Here is a 16,008-nt window from a genome sequence, read left to right on the forward strand (position 1 = left end):
AATATAAATCAAGGGCCGGGCGAACACGGACCCCTGGACACACCAGAGGTGGGGTCAGGTTCTCAGGAGGAGTGAGCATCCCCTGTTGACCGGTCACATTCACTGTATCCCCGATTAGATATTTACTACTAAACAAATCCCTTGGGGATCCGGGTTAGAATCGATTCTTATATAGTACCCCTTGCATGTCGTAAGAGGCGACTAAATGGGACGGTCCTTCGGATGAGACCACAGGCACTTATATCGCGTTTGGCCTAATTACTATATATAAGAGTACTCTTATATATAGTAATTAGGCCCCAGGCGATATAGGTGCCTGTGGATGAGACCGCAAAAGACCCCGTGTCACAGCATGTGTAGCACGATAAAGATCCTCTCCGTTCAAAGGTCGTAAGCACCGAGCATAGACCTAAATCTACAGTCCTCCACCGGCAATGGCGACGTCTCCATATGAGTGAAAAATTCTCGTCCCGTTAAACAATATATAACAGCAACAACCACTAAACAATCAGATTAGTTTTTGGAATACAAAAATTACGTGAAAGAACCCGAAACAAAACAATTATAATGGTAGTATTTGAAAACTCAAGGCCGAACTGAAGTTCTAGATGAGTTGTGCTTGAATTGCTGCATGTTTTTGAAGACAACATTACGGGAAATCATCCTGAACAATACATTCAATATTGGTACGATTTAGAAGTACAAGGTCGATAATCATGTGAAAGAATCTGGAAAAATATACAATAATGGTACGATATGAAAACTCAAGGTCGACACCCAAGGCCGAAACGAAAGAAGATGGGCTACACAGTGTATTGTTCCGGATGTTTCTTCTTCTTTGTGACAAAACGTACACGTCTTAGAGTTTAAATTTTAATTTGGAATAAAAACGAATTAGTTGCTAGAATTCTATCGATCATTTTGTATTGAAACCATTGCAGTTTGCAATTTATAGTTATTTTGAAAGGAAGTTTGTGGATATTTTTCCATTCTCTGTTATTTTCATCTAAAATCTCACTCCATCTTATTGTACATGTTGTCACTGAAAAGTTTTTCTTCAAAATTTCATAAAAGAATTTTGATATTTTATACTTCAGTACATTGTAAATATTGGTTCATGCACGCGCAGGTCACCCATGATAAATGGAGAACAAATTAATATAGCCAATTTCTTCGTCTTTTTTTTTTTTTTTTTTTTTTGTAATTAGTGAAGTAACTACATGGTATTGTTATTTTATGTATGCACTTCACCATCATAACACTACAGATTAAAGTTGATTTTTAAAACCATAAATCATTTAATAAAAAAGGTGAATCAAACCATCTTTGGTCTGATTTTGCTAGCTTCCCTAAAAAAAAGACAATTCAGGGAATTGAATTTGTTTCAGTTTTAATTATCGAGTCAAATAAATTCAATAATATTTTATGGACATGTATTACATAGCTGACATGTTATATAAATCAGGGACCAATATAGATTCACGAAAGCAAGTTGTCCATCCTCACACCGACGCTCCGTTTTCCGGCTATTTTCGAAAGACATTCTTAAAAAGAAGAAAAATAAAGAAACAAATAAATTGAATGAAATAGTTACACACAGTGTAATTAGTTTAAAGACTGAAGAACTCGCAATATTCACAAACCTTTCATATAATTATATTTTAAGATTTAGGCCCCGCTCCAACGAATCTGATCCGCCACATTATGCAAAGAGTTATCCTTCTTTGGGGCATGCTCTTACACGCGGGAGTGATCTTGGCAACCGTTGTTTACCATAGAGAGTGGCGAGTTGTAAATAGAAGTTAGTGTGTTTATCCTGTAGAAAGAGAAAGATGTCCGACTTTGGATCTGAAGAGGGTGAAGAAGATCAGGGCCCATACCTTGGGGTATTTTCTTTTTTTGATTTTGATGATTTTCCCTTATTTCAACTTAGTTTCCCGTCTGGGAGTTAGATCCCATTGATGTTAAGAACATGTTCGGAGTGCCATGCAAATGACTCTGCTTTAATTTTGCCTATATTTTTCAAGAATTCTTGTCAAATCATTAATCAGCAATTTATAAGTTTTTGTTACACTATATATATATGCTGCATTCCTTCGAAATACAAATGGACATTGCGCCTAGACGCTAGAGGCCCAGTTCTGAAAATTCTTTGACATGAAAAGAAATTTCTCATGTTGTCGTGAATAATTTCATCTATACATAGCAATAAACAAGGTAATGATATATTATATTATATTCATGCTCTTTATATATATATTCTAGCCACACCAAAAAAAGGTTTTGAAATAAAAAGGGAAAAAAGGAATGGTCTAGCTATTAATTGGTTTATGACTGAGGTGCAAATATTTCTTTTAGGAATATGAAGGAGGGCGTAACGAAAATGAGGAACGTCATGGACATGGCAAAGCAACATTACCAAATCAGGACACATATGAAGGAATGTATGATTGTGGTAAACGGCATGGCCAAGGTGTTTACAGGTGAGAATTTGTTTTAGGTTGTATCATAATTTTGATTCTTATTTACAGATTACTGTAAATTCCAAATTATACATGTATGCAAGGAATTTCTTATCATGTAATCTCGTGAGAAGCATCACTCGCGAAATAAAATTATTCGCTTTTATTCTTATATTGCTAAAATACATGTAAAAATGCTTGATCAATAGAGCATTCACAAATGTATGTTCTCGGCAGGGCATTCGCAAATTTATGTTCTCGGCAGGGCATTCGCAAATTTATGTCCTCGGCGGGGCATTCGCAAATTTATGTTCTCGGCGGGGCATTTGCTGTGTACAAGTCATTTCATGATCCCGGTCTAAACAACACAAAAAAAAAAGCCCGAAAGGGAAACCATTGCTGGTAATATAAACCCCAGAAAGAGTTTAATTACAAATTTTATATGCAACCAATGGGCTTCTTTTCCAGATTCAAAAATGGTGCAAGATACATCGGAGAATATTTAAAAAACAGAAAACATGGTCAAGGAACATTTATATATCCAGATGGTTCAAAATATGAAGGTATCACTTTTCATCATATTTCTTTTTCATATCTGTATAGGAATTTCAATTATCAAGTGTGTCAAATGTTAAAAAGAAGGTCATTAGGGATATTTTCATATACCACAGGCAGGTGTAAATAATATTTCTTTGTGTATCTAACATTTTACAGCCATAGAGAATGTAGAATGAGAATGGATTTTGTGCATGTGATTTTAGGAAGCTGGGTAGATGACCAGAGGTGTGGTTTTGGTAAATACTCCTATGTAAACGGTGATATGTATGAAGGAGAGTGGAAGGACCACCAAAGACACGGACAAGGGACATACACATACGCTGCAACTGGCACAAAATATGTGGGCAGATGGCAAAATGGAAAACGGGAAGGACATGGTGAACTTATTCATGCAAATCACAAATATGTTGGAGTGTTCAAAGAGGATAAGGTGAATATAGAATATGAAATTCATTTATTTGCAAGTTAATTGTCATAACCATTATGCATGAACTTTCAGGACTGATTTAGTACTGTAAGTGGTTGTTTTAGTGAAGTCAGAAATTTGTGAATTTTCGAAAGATAGAGGGTCTAATTTCAGAAAGATATTTTGGTAAATTTTGAATGAAATAATTTAATTCGATTTAATTGATACTCAGAGGTCCAAAATGGTCACAAATTGCTAAGGATGTTGGAATTCATTTAAGAAGTATAAGTACAATTGTCTTTTTAGCTCAGCTGAGCTAATCAGAATTGTTGTTACATTTAAATTACATGTATGTACATATGATATTAAAGTATGAAGATCTATATGTCATTTTCAGCCAATGGGAAAAGGAAAATATGTTTTTGATATTGGATGTGAGCAACACGGAGAATATATACCTATTGAACAAGTAAGTCATATATGAAGTCAACATACTGTTATAAGTCATGTGGGTTACAGCTAGAATTTACTGGCTGTGTGATCTGTTTTTATACCAACTGACTAGTAGAGCAACTATCTTGACAAAGACTTCTTCTAATTTGGTGTTTACTTAATTATTTGATATCTTGGGTCGGTAAGAGGCATGGAAATGAAAGGCCTATTCACAGATTCTGAATTTTTACATTTGACTTCCATTTGAATTGGGAAATCATGCCAGATGTGAAGTTAGATAGAATAGATAGCGAACTTTCTCGTTTAGGTTTGACAAATCAGACCAATGAAAAAGGACTTAAAAATTATCCTGTAAATGCCCATGAGCAGTCCCCCCCCCCCTCCCCCCCCCCTCCCCCCCCCATTCATAAAATCCAAATGACAGCTAGAAAAATAGTTAAGTGAAGCTTAATTCTGAACACGTTCTGTAACCCATGCTACCTGGCATGTGTATACTCTCTTATTTCAAGCAAAATATTACATGCATGCACAACAAGCATTCTCCCTCATTTTTTGAACCCAGAATGAGATGTCTATGAAGTCAGACATGAAAAGTTCAATGTGAAAAATCAGACGGTGTACATAAGCCTTAAAACTTGTAAGTAAGCTAAACTGTCTTTGAATTGAAGGAGAAGGAGGACAAAGGGGATGATGAGGAACCCTCAGCAAACATCATTCCAAAGTGGAAAGCTGGCCAGGTTACTCCCATCCATCTCAAAACAGAGGAGGACTTAGAGGAGGAGGCCAAGGAGCAGGCAGAAGGTTGGTATTGGATTCTCCAAACAAAATAAACAATATAACCTGTCCACTGAATTTTCACTTATGAATCAATTTTTAGAAGAATAGAATTATTTCAGGACCATAGTTATCGCCCGGTGTCAATGACTTGCTTATTTCACAACTGCAAATTGTGAAATTGTTTTTAAACTTCTGACAACTGCTGCGAGCAGAAATTGGAAATGTACCAGTTTGTCTGCACACTCCACTTATAAAGTGAACATATAATGAAAAAATGCATCAATGGCCAAATTAAATGATGCATTGACAATTGCAACTTATTTTATAAAACAGAGTCACAAATCAGCTAAAAAGGAACTTTAACAGTTGGATAATATATTTGCAATTGTGTTTTTACATATCTTAGCCTTTTTAAACATAGAAAATTGTGTTTTTTCAACACATTTTCTGCCCAAAACTATGCCTATCATGTATGTCTTAGTTAGTCATACTGTACGTGTAAACAATTTCATGACAATGGATTTCATGAAAATAAATCAGATCTTAATTTAACAGAAACTTAATGACAGAGTATTCTAACTAATATCATGAATAAAACAAGCATTATGGGTAATAATTGTTTTGTTTTATTAATGTTGAATTCACAGAAGCAGAAGTTGTAGTTGAAAAGGAAAACCAAGAAGGTATCAACTTATTATTAGAACTTAAAATCCATTAATAATTATACATGTATAATTAGAATTAATATAGTCTGTAGATAGTACCCCAATAACAGTGGATTAATATGTGTATATATGCTTGTGTGACACACTTAAAAAGTGATAGCGACTATTAAGGTGATGGTATCTGCCACCATCATGGCAGTGCTTACTTAAAATGACTATGAAATTTGATGATCATGCTAAATTGAACATCTCTCATTGTCAGTGTTTTACTGTCACGTAGCTGTTTTCCAAATTTTAGTCAAAATAATCAGACACCCCTCATCAAATTGTTTCATGTCAAAAATTTCATTAGATACAATTTTCAGCAAAGTGTCCGAGTGTTTACACCTCTAAATTGTGGCATATGTGGAATTACTTACTATAGAATATATGCATACACCTGCTTATTTTCAAAAGATGAAATGGTAAATGATTTCAAAATGCTATTTCATTTTCTCGAATATATACCTGTATACTAATATATATATTATACTAATTTTTAACCCCTCGCAACTGAGTCCCAATGGAAATCGATAGAGTAACTTGTCAGTTTGTTCTTCCTTATATATACAAGATTAAATCCACATTTCTTATCTGATTTTTACCAAGCTTGCAATTTGCACCTTAGATAACAATCTCTGTTCCTAATAGTTTTTAAGGTCAAATGTAACAGGTCAGATAATGGAAATAAAAATTTTAAACTTCAAATATGTACAAGGTCAAGGTTACTAGAAGGGAAATTTTAAACCATTGTCCAATTTTTATTAAAATTTCAGGAATGATACCTTGCATAAAGTTCTGTTGGGGGGAGGGGGGGTATTGACACTAAGACAGGAATGTTATCTGACACAAAAATCTAAAGTTTTAATGATTTTCAAGGTAACTAAAGTGCAAATTTCAAAATATCTTGTGTACTGATGTCAATGTACCATGTTGTGAAGGGATACCCAGTTTTGCAGTGTCTTTACTTTATATATTGCTTGGAAGTCCAAGGAAATATTTATCTTAATACGATACTTTCTTTTCCAAACAACTCTTAAGGTAATTAATGGAAAATGGGGAAAGGTGAATTGGAAATATTAAGCTAATATGCCTATAGCAGACACTCTATGATAGGATAAAATATATTTTCTTCATGAATACCTAGATCCATTCTAGGGTCAAACAAAACAGCTGTTGTCGGAGGACCCTACAGCTTCATCAACTTCAGTTTCTTCAATATGGTCTCACAGCTACATGTGCATTGATGTTTTCCAACCAATTTTCCCTATGATATAAGATTCATTTCTTAAACGACAGTTAAGGCCACATGTGCAGGCATTTTGTGAAGGAAATGATATCGTAAATATCAAATCTTTTGTTTGATTGCCTGTCATTGAACATTTTCTTAACAGAACAAGCTACATCTGAACAGCCTGCGGAATCACAAGGGGAAACAACTGAGGAAAAGAAAGACGAGAAACCTGCAGAAACCGAGGAGAAGAAAGAAGATCAGGAAGACACACAGGAGAAGGTAGCACCAGAAGTCACCGTGGATGACACGACAACAGGCGGAGAAGAGGGCGGAAATCAGGAGACGGCTGAAACGGCCCAAGAGGAGGAACAGTCAGCAGAATAACTGTCCAACAAACAAACTTTAAGATTCATAAATACCCGAATTTTGTGATATTTCATGTTACTTGTTCATTGTATAAACTCAGAAAACAATAAGAACAGTGAACTGTCTTTCAATTAGGATTACCATTGGCTTGTGTACAGGAGATCTCATGAATTAAAAGGTCATAATCTACATAAAAAAGCACCAGGGATGCAAACATTTTCAGGATCACTGCAATAGTTCTCTATAGATCTGAAGAAATATTCAAGGCATATTTTATGAAATGGAAGTAGTGCAGGGTAGTTATAGGGCTTCTTCCGCAGCACTGCACATGGGAGTACTGTAGGGCTGTCACAGAGAACAGAGGGGGTTGTGCTCCTGGTGTTTTTACATCCATATCTATTGGGTATTCTCTATTATATATGTTTTATTGATATTTAATATGCAAACTCCAAAGACTTGAAAAGCAGATGCATTTATATAGGTTCTGTTTCTTCTTTTCTAACTGTGAGGCTGACAAATAAATATCTTTATAATCAAACTGATATACACTCTTACAGTATCTAAAGAGAACCACCAGATTTTCTTTTTAAAATTGCCATCTAAAATTTTATACTGTTTTACTTTGTATTTAATTTAAATAAATTACTTTCAGTACATATTTTGATTAAGACTTCTTGGTGTCATTTGATATTTGGCAAGATTAATCTTTATAGAACGAGTAGTTTTCCTGTTTGCAGGGGCTTGAGAACTGACGGAATCAGAGTACCGATAGCCTCACATACCTGCACTTGAAAGTTGTGACCCCATTTTGATTCAAAACATACTACAGCCAAAATTGCACCGATGTTCATCTGCTGTCAGGTGTTTGCCAAACTGAAACAAATTGTCTCTCATCAAAATATATTGTAAAATTTCCTAGAAATTCACTCATTCAGTGCTTTGTTTAGATTAATATAACCGAGATATGAGCTAAAATGAACTTTTCTGATCAAAGTTTATTTTCTGCTTGTCAGATCATGCAGTGTACCATGCCTGGTATGAATCTCCTGCTTGTCTCTTTGTCAGTGCCTGGCCCAATCACTATGAATTTGCCACCAGATGTTCTGAGGCAAAGGAAGTAATAATATCATGCATCTCCATTTCCAAGGGGAGATAACAGTGAAATATTGATAAGAAGCCCATGGGCCACAATGTCTACAAGAATATTACTAATATGGTCTTCCTGTTGTGTTCTGGCGGAAGATATTTTTGCTTATATTCTGGTATTATATAAAGATTTATTCTTGTTTCTTAATTGTCCAACTTTTAACCCAGGATCCATAATTTGAAGAAAAAAAGTCCACACAACTTGGTCATGTTTGCATACTGATTTGATATATAATTGAGTGCATCCTGCTACTCTTAAAAGAATTTTATAAATTTCGTATATATTCTCACATATAAATTTGAATCGCTATTCCAGCCCTACCCTAAGCCACAGTGGCCATGATTCATCAAATATGAATCTGCTCAACATAGGATTGGTCTTCGGTAGAAGATTTGTTTTATATATACATTCCCAAGTAAAATTTTTATTCCCTATTGCGTTACCCACCCTACCTCCCAGGACCAATGATTCAAACAAACTTGAATCTGCAGTCTGAGGATGATTGCATAGTCCTGTTGTTCTTGAGAATTTCAATTTTTTTCCTCCATGCATTTCCTATGTGAACCTTTAAATCTAAATGTGACCCCCAGGGCATTGATTTGAAGAAACTTGAATCTGCACTAATCCTGGCACTGCTGCTCGAGAATAATATTTTTAAAAGATTTTCTCTTGTACATTCTTGTGTGAAATTCTAGTCCTCTGTTGTAGCCCCATCCCCTTCTCTGAAGGCCATGATTAGAACAAACTTAAATCTGCACTATCTGAGGATGCTTGCATATTAATATGACTAATCATGGCCCTACTGCTTTCGAGATGATTTTAAAGTTTTTTCCTCCTATACATTCGCCTTGTATAACGTTGATCCCCGATGATGGCTCCACACTACACCTGGGGGCCCACAAAATCTGCACTTCCTGAGGATGCTTGCGTATAATCAGTCCTGTTGCTCTATAAACAGGATGTGTTTGTGAAACACAAATGCCCCCGATAATGGCCAATTCCAAAGATGGCCAAGGTCACAAGGGCAAATATCTTGGTACCAGTAGAAAGATCTTGTCAAAAGAAATGCTCATGTATAATATGAAAGCTCTAATATTTACCATTTAGAAGTTATGACCAATGTAAAAAAAAAATTAAAAGTAAGTTAAATGTCAAGGTCAAAAGGTTTAATACCAATGGAAAGGTCTTGTCACAAGGAACACTCATGTGAAATATCAAAGCTCTATCACTTATTGTTCAAAAGTTATTAGCAAGGTTAAAGTTTTAAAAAAGTAGGCCAAACTCCAAGGTCACGGGGTCAAAACTGTTGGTACCCATGGAAAGGTCTTGTCACAAGGAATACTCATATGAAATATCAAAGCTCTATCACTTATTGTTCAAAAGTTATTAGCAAGGTTAAAGTTTTCAAAAAGTAGGTCAAACTCCAAGGTCAAGGTCACGGGGTCAAAAATGTTGGTACCCACGGAAAGGTCTTGTCACAAGGAATACTCATGTTAAATATCAAAGCTCTATCAATTTTACTGTTCAAAAGTTATTAGCAAGGTTAAAGTTTTCAAAAAGTAGGTCAAACTCCAAGGTCAAAGTCACGGGGTCAAAAATGTTGGTACCCACTTAAAGGTCTTGTCACAAGGAATACTCATGTGAAATATCAAAGCTCTATCACTTACTGTTCAAAAGTTATTAGCAAGGTTAAAGTTTCAGACAGAATTACAGAATGACAGACAGGACAAAAACAATAAGCACCCCGATCTTCGATCTTGGGGGCATAAAAAAGAATGCAAACATATTTTCCCCATCTAATCCCACATAAAACGTTGCCCCTTGAATCCCCGTTAGTTGAATTCTGTCAGTACATGGTACAGTTATCCAACCAACATCCTGCTTCAACAAAACAATTACAAAAGCGAATAAGATTGATTTATTAATGACAAAGAACATTTTCATTACAAAATTTAGATGTAGTTATTAGTTACATCCAACTGAACCGGGTATCGGATGGAAAGTACTTGGTTACCATCTATATAACACAGCCCAAGTTCTAAAAAAACAATCAACAAGATTTCAATGGGTATGTTCTAGGGCTTTGACCGTCAACCAAAATATTTCTTGATCTCATTTCAAAGTACCCTCTTCTGCCAGTTAATACAGCACAATGTAAACACACACAAAGAAGAATGGGTTGTAAGCAAACCCAGGTAACAATTAACTAAATCACAATTCAATGATAAAAGATGAAACAATCAAATATATAAACCACTTTATCTGAAAACTGCAGCTACACACTACAAGTGGCCTCGCGGGCCTAAACAGTCACATGGGTATCACAAAAGATAAATTGAAGATATTGCGAGTAGATGGTGCAAGTGTGCATCTTTAAAAATCCGAGAACTGGATGACCCTATAGTAAATAAAGGATATTTAATTCCTGATTCTATTGTACAACATAGGGACCTTGATAAATGACCTTGATAGAGGTCATAACAAACTAACAGGTCATAAGTAAGTGTTGCTCAAGGTATGAGATTGAGAAAGATGTCCAGGAGTAAAGATTCTTTTTATATTTTTATAGGGGTATTACATTTTCTGTTAAGAGTCTAGAAACCCCACCCTGGGGTTGCTGGAACCATTAACCTTGGGGGTTATGGATTTCACAGCTTTGGAATAGGCCTCCATAGACATAGAGGTATGCACCCAGTTTGTGTGCTAGATAATCAGAATTCAAGAACATATTTGAAGATTTTAAAAGCATTTTCAATTTATGATTTCCCTGGGGTCTGAATCTGATTCTGGGGCCATGAGTTTAACAACTTTGATAGAGGCATCCATGCCCATTATCACCATACATCCAATACTGAGGAATTTTTACAGCTTTGAATAACTATTTTCACTACATGATCCTTAAAGCCCTACCCTGAAGTCTGATACCCTGGCTCAAACATATCAAAATATTCAGAGCGCCTACATTTTCAATATATCAATACACACAGTTTGTTTCCCAGTTGTTCAGGAGAAAAGAAAAGATCTAAACATTTCGCTGTATAATCCATATAGCCCTGCCCTTGACAGGGATTGAACTTAAATCCCTAACCCAAGAGCTACAACTTTCACAATTTTGGTAGAGGGTTATGATTATGCTTTGGATAACTATGCACCTAGTTCCATGATGCCAAGAAGTGAAGAAGATTTTTAAAGATTGTACTATTCTTAAAGGTTTCACACCTACTCTTATGGTCCCAAATAGGCAGGGATCATGAAATTCCCAATTTTTGTACCCCTACCCCCAAAAACTGCTCCCTAGCAATTCAAATGAAGTTGCATGGCGGATGATCACGGACAGCGATAAGTCAAAGTGACTCAGCTGACCTAATATTAAGCAATATTCTCATATCAAAACAAACCTATCTTCAGAAAATTAATTACCAATGGCACAAAATTTATTGCACATGAAATAAAAACTACTAGAAAATATGGATCTAAATTAATTGATAAAAATTGATTGTGATAGTGACTAATCTGGACAGCTGGAATGGTTTGTAAATTTTTCTAATGGTATGAAAAATACATGCATCTAGTCTATTTCTGAATTAACTACAAGATTTTATCTCAATATAATTATTTTGTCTTCCTCATCAATATAATGCTGTTTTAAACAGCTCAAATCATTCATTATCACTTAAAATTTGATATTACCACATACATTACAAAATTTATAAAAACTTGCTTATTAACAATAATAAATATTTCCAAGCCTAATTTCTGCATTGAATTTGATACAACCACACAAAAATCATAGGTCAACCCATCACAACAACCAACTGCTTAAAATGATAAAACTAAAAACACGAACAATATCTGTCTCTGATAAAACTTCACACACGGGGGGGGGGGGGGGGGGGGGGGGGGGGGGGGGGGGGGGGGGGGGGGGGTGTGTGTGTGTGTTGTTCTATTAGATCCACTTCAAACTGACCCTAATGTAGATGTCTTTAAAAGGGACAAATTTGTCATATCTGGTTCAAATATGATAAAATCAAACCATTAATATCTGAAATTTCAACTATTTCCTTTCATAATTTTGGAAGATATTATACACAGTAATTCACTTGTGATTTTTAAGAGAAAAAAACTTGCAGCATGTTGATGATGGTTACAAATTCATCTTTGAAACTGGAAGAATTGGTTAGACTAATTTTTTGTGATTAAGGCACAACTAGTTTTTTCTGCATTACAAAAAGATGTCCTAGAACAACCACTTCTTTTACAAGTGACTTTTAATTTGGTCTGGAGTCATGGCCATGGGCAACCTTTCCACTGAGAATGAGCTTCTTATGTCTTTGCATTACAAGGTTAAGCTCCACTTTTTATTTCATCAGTGACCTTGGGCAAATGACCTTGGATCGCAGTCATGTACACTGTATTGTCACATGTGAACTCTGTGCCAAATATGAGCTTGTAATGTAAATTTTCCAGTCATTATCAACCTTTCAGTCATGTATGAACTTCTAATTTCCATAGATTTTGGTTACTTTTTTATCGACTAATGGCCTTGTACAAATGACCTTGACCCTCAACATCCATGTTTATTCTACTTATGTGCCTGTTCTGCTTCATGTTCCAGAGTAAAATATTAAGTGCATTTCTACTATTGGCCATAGCTAAAACTATACTGTGGTAAATAACACCAAAGATATACACAAACACATATATAAACAGAACTAAAGAGAAATCAAAAGTGATAACAAAATCCCATGCAAAGTCAAAATCTCCTCGATTCAATTCTAACAGTCAACGATTAAATATACATACACAAATCATTTACTCAATTAACAATATTCCTTTGGATTAACAGTTTTCCTTTCGAAAAAAACATAAACATTGCATCTTTAATCATCAGGCTTGCATGAACGCTGACCGACATGTCCTATAAATGCATGTTTACCAAGTCTTACATGGGAAGATGATGTATATTTTACCTGTAACTTTGGTACTAATATTAAGGGGCAAGAATATGTAGAATATCATAATTGTACATTTATCCAACGAGGAGAACAAGAGAGCTACAGGCCTTATCGGTCTCCTGAGTATTAGTTAACAGTATCAGTAGCCCAAGGGCTATGAAATCTATAGTAATTTTTCCATTCTGCATATCGAAGCAAAATTCTAATATTCAGCAGCAATATAAAACAAGATATGCTTTTTTTTAAAAACACAAATGCCCCCAAAAGTGTCCATATTTATGAAAGACTTTATAAATGTAATATGTATATTTTATATTTACACTATATGACTATTTTATACCTAGAGTCAGAACCCTTGGGTTGCAAAATTCACGATTTTGGTACATCCCTTTCTGCTTTTCTAAAATATGCATTTAGTTTTTCTACAGTAACAGCAAAATTAAAGATGGTCCAAACGATAAGGAAAATAATTGCTATAATAATTTTGGTCCCACCCTGGAACCATAACCTGTACTCCTGGGATCATAAAACTTATAATTTTGGTAAAGGACTACCTACTCCTTCTAAATATCTATATAATTTCAATTTAGTATCAATAGTATTAATGAAGATGTTATGTAAAAGTTTTACACATATAGAACTATATACCAAGCTTGGTCCTGCCCTAGAGAAAGAACCTCTACCCCAAGATAATGAAATTTACAATTTTGGTAGAGGTCTTTCTACTCTACACGACAATGCATTTAGATTTTCTAAAAGATGTGTGGTTGTAGAGAAGAATGTTTTTTGAATTTTTGCCCCAACCCCAGGAGTCTTGAAATTTAAAATTTATATTTCCCTTGTCCCATAGATGCTTCATACCAAATTTGAAAAGAATTGAAATGGTAGTTATGAAGAAGTTAAAAATGTTCAATTGTTAATGCACAACGGACAACAGACAACGCACAAAGACGGGCACAGATCAATTACAATGAATCACCCGAGTGACTCAGGTGACCTAATACCTCCTTGTTTATTTTTGGAAGACAGCAGGACCAGAGACAGATTGTGTGACTGGCCATAATAAGCAAGTTACTGCATCATTGCTGCAGCTCCATTGTCAAATGATACTGCGGAATCCTCACTGTTCGTGGGAGATTGATGTCCGTGGATTTCGTGGGTCACTCTTACCCACGAATTTACGTGTCCTCCAACATTTTTTTTAAACTAAGTAGAGTTATCTCCCCTCGTGACATCGTATCACTTACCCACGAAATAACGTCCCCACAAACTAGCAAAATTTTGCTTACCCACGAACATTGGCCCCCCACGAATTAAAATGATTCCGCAGTAATATATATATGAATTAAATAAAAACATTGTACAAATTTCCATGACACAATTTGCAAAAAAAACCTCTTAAATTGAGAAAATGAGGTACAAGGGTGAAGACAAATGTTTAAATGCTATGCATAAAAATGTAATTCTCAATACTCCACAGTTTAAGGAAGACAAAGATAAATTTCTCTTGAAAAAACTTTTTTCCTCAAACAACCTTAAGTACATGTAGTTTTGAATTTAAATACTGTATCTTGCTTAAAACCATCACCAGCATCCAAATCCTCACTCGCTAGGCTAGCACTGTTAATTCCCAAATTACTTATACCTTCTTAATTTAAAAAACAATCTTTAAAGTGATTGTCCTTTCAATACATTATGGTAGCTTGTTACACCAAGACTTGTACTTTTTATGTCGCTATGTCACAACATTGAAATTTAAATGTTTTAAAAGCTTTAATGCATCGATTGATTTGTCTATCACCAAAGCTCAATGGATAAGGTATTAGTTTCATAACCAACAGGTTCAGAGTTCAAATCCTCTAAAGACATTTGTTCATATTCATTAAAATAAATTTGTGAAAAAAAGATTTTTTTTTCATCCAAAAGTGCATATTTTCTGCCTTTTTGACATATGTACTTCTCATACATCATATTATTCATAACTAAATCACTTCATGCTGATTGGAGAAACTCTTTTTAAAAGGTGTAATGAGCCACCTTAATAAATTGAAAAATGTAGTTAACTCAATGCTGTTGTGTCTGCAAATTTAAAGAGTAATAATTTCCTAGCCTTTATGTAATGATTGCTTCATTTAATTCTGAAAGAGAGAAAAAGAGATGTATACTGTATGTATTACATAATTTCATCTTCCAAACCAGTTCTAAATACAAGTATATTGAAAAATGAAAACCATTTTGTATAGCACTGCAAATCCTAAAATACATGTAGGTCGACTTCTGTGTTCTATAAACCAACAACAGACTTGGTCAAAACCACAATAAATTAAAGAAACAAGTTTTGGTATTTTGAATGAAAAGGTCATGACAAAACAGTAAGTTAAACAAGATAATATCACTGTTGCCAGTGGTCTCTTAATTTGGTATCATGAATACTTCTATACACTTTAATTCTAGCAAGACACTTCTTCTCACACCAAGGAAAGATGTTGGTCTTTCCATACTGGGCCGTATTGTTTATCTTTGCATATCATGTGGAAAACTGTGAGAGGCCTTTGTTATCTCGTGGATTTCGTTGCTGGTTTTCTCTCCTTAATATGGATCTGGAATATACAATCAACAAACAATCATTATACAATCAATAATCACTATACAATCACTATACAATCATACAATCACTATACAATCATTATACAATCATACAATCACTATACAATCATACAATCAATATACAATCACTATACAATCATTATACAATCATACAATCATTATACAATCAATATACAATCATTATACAATCATACAATCACTATACAATCACTATACAATCATTATACAATCATACAATCATTATACAATCAATATACAATCATTATACAATCATACAATCACTATACAATCACTATACAATCATTATACAATCATACAATCACTATACAATCATACAAT

The 16,008-nt window shown here is 34.6% G+C and overlaps 2 protein-coding genes across 4 annotated transcripts in view; one reads left to right on the plus strand and one right to left on the minus strand.

Annotated features, from left to right (window-relative positions):
• The first annotated feature begins 1,724 nt into the window (after positions 1-1,724).
• LOC125681468 (radial spoke head 1 homolog) lies at positions 1,725-7,624 on the plus strand. Of its 2 annotated transcripts, XM_048921591.2 has the most exons (8): positions 1,725-1,886; positions 2,359-2,483; positions 2,931-3,025; positions 3,224-3,450; positions 3,824-3,895; positions 4,548-4,680; positions 5,304-5,339; positions 6,755-7,624. In XM_048921591.2, the coding sequence occupies exons 1-8, from the start codon at positions 1,833-1,835 to the stop codon at positions 6,976-6,978; spliced, it is 966 nt and encodes a 321-aa protein (XP_048777548.1). In that variant the 5' UTR covers positions 1,725-1,832; the 3' UTR covers positions 6,979-7,624. The 2 variants fall into 2 exon arrangements, with proteins under 2 accessions (XP_048777548.1, XP_048777549.1); XM_048921592.2 differs by lacking the exon at positions 5,304-5,339.
• Positions 7,625-10,010: 2,386 nt separating this feature from the next.
• The window catches only part of LOC125680531 (alpha-1,3-mannosyl-glycoprotein 4-beta-N-acetylglucosaminyltransferase B-like), a 46,116-nt gene continuing 40,118 nt past the window's right edge, over positions 10,011-16,008 (minus strand). For both annotated transcript variants that reach the window (XM_048920202.2, XM_048920200.2), the window contains exon 14: positions 10,011-15,662. In XM_048920202.2, coding sequence (XP_048776159.1) covers positions 15,618-15,662 — 45 coding nt within the window. In that variant the 3' untranslated portion in view covers positions 10,011-15,617. The remainder of the gene's footprint in view (positions 15,663-16,008) is intronic.

The sequence above is a fragment of the Ostrea edulis genome, chromosome 2 (genome assembly GCF_947568905.1).
Source record: "Ostrea edulis chromosome 2, xbOstEdul1.1, whole genome shotgun sequence".
In the NCBI taxonomy this organism is placed as follows: domain Eukaryota; kingdom Metazoa; phylum Mollusca; class Bivalvia; order Ostreida; family Ostreidae; genus Ostrea; species Ostrea edulis.